This window comes from Oncorhynchus gorbuscha, linkage group LG14, assembly GCF_021184085.1.
Source record: "Oncorhynchus gorbuscha isolate QuinsamMale2020 ecotype Even-year linkage group LG14, OgorEven_v1.0, whole genome shotgun sequence".
NCBI classification, from domain to species: Eukaryota; Metazoa; Chordata; class Actinopteri; order Salmoniformes; family Salmonidae; genus Oncorhynchus; species Oncorhynchus gorbuscha.
The window spans coordinates 70,860,908-70,870,726 of NC_060186.1; the positions used below are offsets into that span (position 1 = coordinate 70,860,908).

At 39.8% G+C, this 9,819-nt stretch overlaps 1 protein-coding gene across 1 annotated transcript; it reads right to left on the minus strand.

Annotated features, from left to right (window-relative positions):
* Positions 1-3,685: 3,685 nt before the first annotated feature.
* On the minus strand, positions 3,686-9,345 carry LOC123995373 (cytosolic 5'-nucleotidase 1A-like). Its single transcript, XM_046298928.1, has 6 exons — positions 9,108-9,345; positions 8,811-8,978; positions 7,012-7,141; positions 6,625-6,747; positions 5,543-5,730; positions 3,686-5,225 (listed from the first exon to the last, which is right to left on the minus strand). The coding sequence occupies exons 1-6, from the start codon at positions 9,216-9,218 to the stop codon at positions 4,857-4,859; spliced, it is 1,089 nt and encodes a 362-aa protein (XP_046154884.1). The 5' UTR covers positions 9,219-9,345; the 3' UTR covers positions 3,686-4,856.
* Between the last annotated feature and the right edge of the window lie 474 nt (positions 9,346-9,819).

Below are 9,819 nucleotides of genomic sequence, written 5' to 3' on the forward strand. Positions count from 1 at the left end.
TGAATTCCCTTCATCCGTCTCAGTGATATAAGGTTATTATCAGCAAATCAAAAATCAAATCAAATCCAATTTTATTTGTCACATACACATGGTTAGCAGATGTTAATGCGAGTGTAGCGAAATGCTTGTGCTTCTAGTTCCGACAATGCAGTAATAACCAACAAGTAATCTAACTAACAATTCCAAAACTACTGTCTTATACACAGTGTAAGGGGATAAAGAATATGTACATAAAGATATATGAATGAGTGATGGTACAGAGCAGCATAGGCAAGATACAGTAGATGGTATCGAGTACAGTATATACATATGAGATGAGTATGTAAACAAAGTGGCATAGTTTAAGTGGCTAGTGATACATGTATTACATAAGGATGCAGTCGACGATATAGAGTACAGTATATACGTATGCATATGAGATGAATAATGTAGGGTATGTAACATTATATAAGGTAGCATTGTTTAAAGTGGCTAGTGATATATTTACATAATTTCCCATCAATTCCCATTATTAAAGTGGCTGGAGTTGAGTCAGTGTCAGTGTGTTGGCAGCAGCCACTCAATGTTAGTGGTGGCTGTTTAACAGTCTGATGGCCTTGAGATAGAAGCTGTTTTTCAGTCTCTCGGTCCCAGCTTTGATGCACCTGTACTGACCTCGCCTTCTGGATGATAGCGGGGTGAACAGGCAGTGGCTCGGGTGGTTGATGTCCTTGATGATCTTTATGGCCTTCCTGTAACATCGGGTGGTGTAGGTGTCCTGGAGGGCAGGTAGTTTACCCCCAGTGACAAGCAGAGGTTAGACACCATGCTGGCTAAAAGATGAACCAAGATGGCGACGTGCCTATAACATTGCTATGGAGAAACTGAAGGGAGGGAGGAGAGGCCAGGGGTGTGATGATCAAGCAGGTGATTTAAAACACATAGAATGTGGTTGGAATAAGATAAATATCAGGTTTCAGGTAAGACCCAAGTGCAGACTGTGTTGAAGTAACAATGTTTATTGTAACAACCGGGGCAGGGAAACTACAGGTCAAGGCAGGCAGAGGTCGGTAATCCAGAGTAGTGGGGCCAGGTTACAGGACAATAAGGCAGGCTCAGTCTGGACAGGCAAGGGTCGACGCCAGGAGGACGAGAAAACAAGAGAAGCGCTGGTTGACTTGAACAAACAAGACGAACTGGCAACAGGCAGACAGAAAACACAGGTATAAATACACTGGGGATAATGGGGAAGATGGTTGACACCTGGAGGGGGGTGGAGACAAGCACAAGGACAGGTGAAACAGATTAGGGCGTGACAAGAAATGAGGAAAGAGAAGAGAAAATTAAATACGTGATGACATTGTAAGCATTCCAAACTAAAAGGGAGATACAGCAAAGATTATACCCAACCTGATCTGACAAAAATACATACCAACTGCAATACAATTCTTTGTTTGCTTAACTGAATCAGAAATGTATGTTAGCAGAACATTCCTGTCCAAAAGTAGGGTAAACTAGAAAATCAGCGTACTAAGGAAATGTAAAGCCACTGTAAAATCCACTAAACAATATGCACAAGTGTGTACAGAGCTATATTTAGTACACTAGTTTGTAAAGAAATAGCATATATGTGTGTATAGGTCAATAGAACATATGAACCATTTTACATTACAGTAAAAGGCTACAGTATAGAAAACATAGTTGACACATCCTGATGTACAGTAAAAGGCTACAGTATAGAAAACATAGACACATCCTGATGTACAGTAAAAGGCTACAGTATAGAAAACATAGACACATCCTGATGTACAGTAACAGGCTACAGTATAGAAAACATAGTTGACACATCCTGATGTACAGTAACAGGCTACAGTATAGAAAACATAGTTGACACATCCTGATGTACAGTAAAAGGCTACAGTATAGAAAACATAGTTGACACATCCTGATGTACAGTAAAAGGCTACAGTATAGAAAACATAGTTGACACATCCTGATGTACAGTAAAAGGCTACAGTATAGAAAACATAGTTGACACATCCTGATGTACAGTAAAAGGCTACAGTATAGAAAACATAGTTGACACATCCTGATGTACAGTAAAAGGCTACAGTATAGAAAACATAGTTGACACATCCTGATGTACAGTAAAAGGCTACAGTATAGAAAACATTGACACATCCTGATGTACAGTAAAAGGCTACAGTATAGAAAACATAGACACATCCTGATGTACAGTAAAAGGCTACAGTATAGAAAACATAGACACATCCTGATGTACAGTAAAAGGCTACAGTATAGAAAACATAGACACATCCTGATGTACAGTAGAAGGCTACAGTATAGAAAACAGACACATCCTGATGTACAGTAAAAGGCTACAGTATAGAAAACATAGACACATCCTGATGTACAGTAAAAGGCTACAGTATAGAAAACAGACACATCCTGATGTACAGTAAAAGGCTACAGTATAGAAAACAGACACATCCTGATGTACAGTAAAGAGGACATTACAGTGTAAACAAGCTCTTATTTTGCTCTAATTGTATTGAATCAAATATTACACTGCTCTGAAAACTGACCATACTATTTCTGAGATATTTTACATGCTAAAAGCAGAATAGAATATCAAACTAACAAATAATATAATGACACAACAACACACACTTAGGCCAGGATTGAATCTGATTGTAGATTTGGACAATGCGCCATTAGCCGACATATATGTCGTGTTTACTGTGAATATGGTCTCCACGAACGTGGGCACATTTCCTTGAAAACCTGCATTGCTGACAAAGCACGATCAAATTGAATTCCGGCCTTACCTTTCTTCTTACGATAAACTGTTCTAATTAAGTTGCCAGCCATTTTTTTTAAAACAGAAGGATAACGTTATCCAGGTCACACATGTGATATCATTGAAAAGCCTAGAATGTCTCCCAAAGGGAAAACAGGACCTAACACAGTGGTATGTATATCCTCAGAGATTAAGACCAAAAACAAATGTCTATTAGAGTGGACAAAATGTAATTGCTGGGCCTCAGGAAGCTATAAATAGACATGTCATTATCATATCAGTTTCCTGTTGGCATTATGCAGCCATATCACTGTGTGTGTGTGTGTCACTACTATGTAACACAGTCTAAAGACGTGCCCCCTGGGAGCAGGATACAGTCAAGTGTTGTTGACATCCCCAATGGATCCCCATCCTGACACATACCTATAACCAGCAGATACACTATCCATGTGTGATCATCTCCTAACAGTCAGACTCTAGGGGGAATCCACACATTATATTCAGTGCCCTGAAAAAGTATTTCCCCCTTTCTGATTTTTTTTTCTCTATTTTTGCAAATCTTCAACCAAAACCTAAAATTAGATAAAAGGAACAAAGAATAAAAAATGTGATACTGATTTCATTTTTTTTTTATAAACAGTTATACAACACCCAATGTCCCCGTGTGATCAAGTAATTTCCCCCTTACAATCAATAACTGCTTGTGCCACATTTTGCTGCAATGACCACAACCAAACATTTCCTGTAGTTGTTGTTGTCCCACTCTTCCATGCAGAACTGCTTTAACTCAGCGATATTTGTGGGTTTTTGAGGATGAACATCTTGTTTCAGGTCCTGCCACAACATCTCAATCGGGTTTGTATCAATGTGTGGAAAATACATAAAAACATGAATCAACCATTCACATCTATTTTAAACCTTTATTTAACCTTACTGCAATATGCACATGATACATCTTTATATTAAGTTAAGTGAAAAAATACAGACTAGATATTCTTAAAAAATGTGTAAACACACAGATAAAAAAATACAAATATTTAATGTTCAACATACAATATAGACTGTCCTTATACATACTGTATATTCAACTGTAAACTATTTGTAACAAAATACCCGACATGTAACATTTTACTAGTGGAACAAGTATGTTGAACTAGCTTGCTTGAGATGTTGATATAACCATCATATAGCCTAATTCAGCTTTACTAAGAGCAAGGTGAGGTTTCTTGCATCTAAAAACAAATATTTTTAAATGGAATAAGAAAATGGAATAGACTAGAACAATGCATGGATAGCAAAAATAATTATTGAATATTAAAGTGTTGCTTCTAAAGTTCAGTACATTTCAGACATGTTTTTTAAGTCGTGCTCAAGAGCCAAAATGGGTCCCTGAAAAATATGCACAATTGTGTACTACATCATCCATTTGGTATGATATGTACTGCAAAAAAAATGTTTTTAATTGTTTGCAATTTGAAAATTTTACGAATTCCAATTGGTATAATATGGTACGAGTTTGTAAGTGCTTAAGATCCCGACTGCATCTAAGTGTAAATAATAAATAAATAATGTGTTAACGTCTGTTTTGTATGGTGTGCAGCAAAACCAAAACGCATATTTTTTCAGCGCTTCATATCAATAACCATTCTACCTTGTAAGTGCACTAGAGTGCACATATCTAAAGATATAAAATACACTTTGCTAAATATACTTTCATGTGTAAAATTTGAACACACTGACATACATTTTCATAAAAAACGACATATTTTACCAAATACTATTAATGACTACAATGTGATGGTGATGAGGATTGTAGGAAAGTGATCCTTTCTCTCCTTATGACAGAGAACATTAGGTGACATTGGTCCCTGATGTGAGTATTACATCTACAGTAAAACTATGTGTTTTTGTCTCCTGTTAATACAATATTCTCTGATAAGATGTTTGTAATAAAGTGTAAAAAAGAGAAATAATATAAAATCCTGATAAACAATAAAGGTCCTACAGCTGATGACAGGGTTGTGTGCAACTAAGCATTTGCATAACGTATGATATCTCCCCACCACTAGGAGGCTCTTTACTTCTTGTCTTTGACAGGCTGCTCAATAAGTTCCCCCTTGTGATACTTCTGTCCGATCCCATAAGGCACGTGTGCAGCGATGGTCCCCAGCTCCTTGGCTCCCTCGATGTGGAACATCTGGTCGTCAAAGAATATGTGGGGCCGGATCTTCTGCAGGAGAGGCCCTTTGGGGGCCCCGGCTAGGAACAGGGCTTCGTCGATCTCCAGGCCCCAACTCCTGAGGGTCTTGAGGACACGGGCCCCTGAGCTGGCTGCACTGCGGGCTGTTACCAGGTAGGTACGAATGGGGCAGGTCATACGCTCGTTCTTGGCGTAGAACTTTCTCTGGAGCTTCCCCAGCGCCTCCAGAAAACACTTCAAGGGACCCTGAGAGAAACAATGAGACATTTTTTTTTTTTACTTTTGTCCAAAATCAAAGCATATAATACATAAATGGGTTCGACTTTATTGGGCTAGCTCCCTATTATCGATGGTCTTTAGATATGCAACAACTTGGTAGGCATAAGGAAAGGGTTGGGTCTAGTATTAGGCATAGTGGGATAGTTAGTTAAAACGTTTGTTGCTAGTTAGTTGAAAATGTATAAGCCCTCTACAGGGAGATATGGAAATCTGACACAAACGACCATGTCAAAAGCTAACATAAAATGGAGACATATTCTGCTTCAGAGTCCTCTCATGATCACCTGTGCAAGTGGTTTGTTCTCAAATTCCTTCTCGTGCTCAAAGAACGTGTCCAGACCGTGTTGTTTCACGATGATCTCTGACTCGTCAGAGAAGAGGACTGCGTCTCCGTCAAAAGCTACTTTCAGCTGTGTGTCAGAAAGCTGGTTCTCCACATCTCCAGATGCAAACATGGTCGCTGCAGCAATGCCTGTTTATAAGACATAAGGGGCTTATACATGCTCATAACAAGTCTTGCAACGCTTTACAACAGTTATGGCTAAATGGTATAAAGCTACGGAAGTGACGCAAAAATTGCCATTCTCTCGCTGTGCGATTTGCCAGTTTCTGTTACTATGACAACAGCTAGCTAGAGAGTTAGGTTAGTAAGCTAGCTATGAGTCACGAGGCGATGACAATTAGCTGACAGAGGGCAATAACGACAACATGCCAAGCCAGTGTGAATGACCAGTGCACCGGCGTTGTGCTTCTCACTGGACAGCTGTACTTTCACTGAGTCGCCGGTAGCTAGTATAACGTGAACAATTTGTGTTTATTTTTGTCTAGGATTTATGTCTTGTGCTACCCAAGAAATAACTCATACTTGTAAGCATCTAAATGTCACCGTGATACAGTCTACCCAATGGGGTGAACATGAATGGCAACAACACCGGGACACAATATACTTCATCTTGCAACTACTGTGGAACTAGCTACTTAGGATGACAGGGGGATGACATTAGGAGGTGACAGTTACAGCAAGCACACGCATACAAGCAACAGTACCCTCATCATCAGTAATTTCATCAAAAATAAACAATCGTCAGTTTTATTAACTGAAACTGCACAATTATGTTGTGCGTAAAACTAACAGTGAAATCTGACTCATCCTCTCCAGAATTAAGTCTGAACTCTTATGGTAGTTCAACTCTAAACTCGTCCTTGGCTGTATATCATCTGGTCACAACCCATTACAACAGCATCATCCATGCATTACAGCTGTAGGCTATACTATAAAGTGTTACCACAATGTACATCTACAGTTGACTTAGCATCCATGCCAACCTAAACCAGTCCATCCTAAACCAGAAGCATCACCACCTACCCTCCTCAATGGCCTCAGTGACTTTCTCTCCATCCTTGGAGAGGTACAGGTTGGTCATGTAGGCCTTCAGATATCCAATGGGGCTTTTCCCTCCAGTCATACAGAATCTCTCAATGGTTAAATCTGTTAGGTAGAGGGAACCATTGTTTCTTATCAGAAACTCATAGAAATATGATGGTATGGTCAACAGGCTGAAGATGGCCACAGCATATCATGAACAACAGCATATAAACATTAAAAACAACATATTTGGTCAAAAGAACAACATAAAGTTGGATGTCCAATCATTCAATGAAACATGAACATACTTTGCAAAACAGGTGTCTTATGACATTGTAGGCGTGGCTGTAACATTGCAGTATGAGTTTCAGAGCGTGTTTTACGGACCGTAGTGGTTGATGCTGTTGATGAGGCGCACCCCGACCTGGGCGTGGTTATTAGTCATCAGGACGATGTCAAACAGCTCCTCACTGTCGGGGTAGAGCTGCCTCAGTCTGGAGTTCACCGTCATCAGAGCCTGCAGAGTGTGTGAGTGTGTGTGTGTGTGTGTGTGTGTGTGTGTTTTCAAAACAGAATTGACACAGGGATTAAGATACAATGACAAAACATCGTTCGTGGCCGGTGTTTGCTTGTTTGCAAACTTACAGCTTTGGCAATGCTACTGATAGTAGTGATGGTCCTTGGTTTGCACGTGTAAATTCATCACACACAACATTGTATAATAGAATTGTGTTATTTGACGTGTCAAATTAAAAGTTTATTTAACCCGTCAAATTGTGTTATATGACGTGTATCTTTTCTGACACTCAAAGACCCAAACGGTGTTCAATGTGCCTCACCCTAATCATTTGGTCTGTTTTCACCTCTTAATATCGCCTACTGTTCTAACTTGGTGGTGCACATGTAGCCTAAAACCTGTTTTAGAGAAATGTCATCATTGAATATTGTAAGATCTTTCATTGTCTATTTATATGCCCCCTTTATTTATCCTATGGTTCTGACCTGGTGTACAGGGAGAACACTGTAAGAACGGCCCACGTTCTGAATTCTATTGCTGTACATTTCAAAAGTGCTGAACAAATAGTTATAATGACTATGTCCGTCGTCGCTGGCTCATTAATGTCTTAATCGAAATTACAGATTGCTTCTTATGTGCTTGTCGTCCCCTTATGCCATAGTTTGTACATCTCAATTGTCAGTAGAAACCACATTTGTTTAAGCAAGTCAGCCATAAGAGCTATGTTTTTTTTAAAGTCAGTAAAAGAGGCTGAATGAACTGTTTCGCAGCCAGACAAGGCTCCGCTGATAGCCAGGTGTAGCAGTGGTAAGGTGTTGGGGCTGCTGTTGGAACAGCTTTATGAGGGGCCTAATAGTTTGTGGGCACCGTTTGTCACCGTTATAGTACAATTAATGTATTGTTTAGTGTTGTGGCTTTGCTGGCATACATCCCACATGATCTACATGCTAAATTCGCCACTGGCACACACAACACGCACGGACACATGCACTAACACACCCACACAGATTATCTGCAGGGGACATTTGTCGTTCTGCTATAGATTACAACATGGCCTAATCCTGTGCTTGCATACCATTATAGAGCATGGGAAGAAGAACCAGACGAACCAGAAGAACCCACTAAAACATAGCTCCACCAAGGAATCCACATGCAACAGTATTTTTTTATTTAACCGTCATTTAACTAGGCAAGTCAATAAAGAACAAATTCTTATTTTATAATGACAGCCTACCCTGGTCAAACCCTCCCCTAACCCGGACGACACTGGGCCAATTGTGCACCGCCCTATGGGACTCCCGATCACGGCCGGTTGTGATACAGCCTGGGATTGAACCAGGGTCTGTAGTGACACCTCTAGCACTGAGATGCAGTGCCTTAGACCACTGCGCCACTCGGGAGTGTCATTCATCCGTTGATGTATAGATGGTGCATAACAGTGGGAAACAATATTGCCTATTGTAATTCTGAGCAAAACACTATTCTAGATGCATAACACATTGTATCTAGGCTTAAAGGCATTGGCATCACAGTGAATGAGGTTTCCCCTTCACCTCCACTAAGGAATCCACATGCAATTGTAAGGCAACCCTACCCTCTGACTCTCCCACGCACAGACATGCAGGTAGGCCATATCCTTAGCTATCTTAATACAATCCCTCTAATTTACCTTCACGAGAGGAAACGCCACACCTGGCATGAGCGGCTCATTCTCGTGCTCCTGTTGAAACGTCACATACTTCTCGACCCCCTCTTCCTCATAGATCTTCCGCTCCGCAACCATGTTGAACAGGGTGCGAGAAGAGACGGCGATAGTAACGGCATATTGGGGTTTGGGCTATTTGGAAAACAAGAATAGTAAAGAAAAAATTACGATACAAGAGATTAGCAAATAGTATACTATAGACCCGTGTAGACACTTGTTTCATCTGCACAAGCAAATAAGAACGGTTTATGTATCACTTACGGGTCTAGGTTTCCTTGTTTTTAAACTGTCAAAAAAGGCTTTTGCTGCGGCCCAGTCCTTTTCCTCTCCAGCGTTAGTGGCTGCTGGATCCGTAGGTTTGATTTCACTCATATTTGTCCTGGGATCGAAAAGTTCAAAGTCTGATAGTTCCGTAACAGTGATTCCGAATGTAGAAGATCAGAACAAGCGGCCACAGGCTGGTTTGCGGAAACGTTTGAGAGGTTTCGACGGGCGTGTCTTTTTACCCATGATGCTCATTCGAAAAAAAAGGAAAACACCACAATGTACATAATAATTAGTTTTAATCACATTACCTGGCTACTTTTTGCATATCGGCCAACCTGTTTTTACCAATAATTACACAGTAATTCATCATTGGGGAAAAAAAGTTGAATGGAACAACTGACCAATAGGTCTGTTGATAACTACACAATTTTCTTTTAATTTATGAAACTTTTAATATTACAATAGTATAACTTTATATAACTGTATGCAGCAATACATAACATAGGCAATGTGATACACAAATATAATTAATTTATGTTGCACTATCATATTTTTATACATAATCCATCATACTTTCTAAACATGCAATTATAAAGATAAGTAGCTATTGCAAATAACCTACAATTTTTCATTGCACAGGTAGGCTAAAGTCAGTGTGCGGTGCTCATACAAATCAGTCTGATCTCGCGAGTTTACTTTCGGCTTC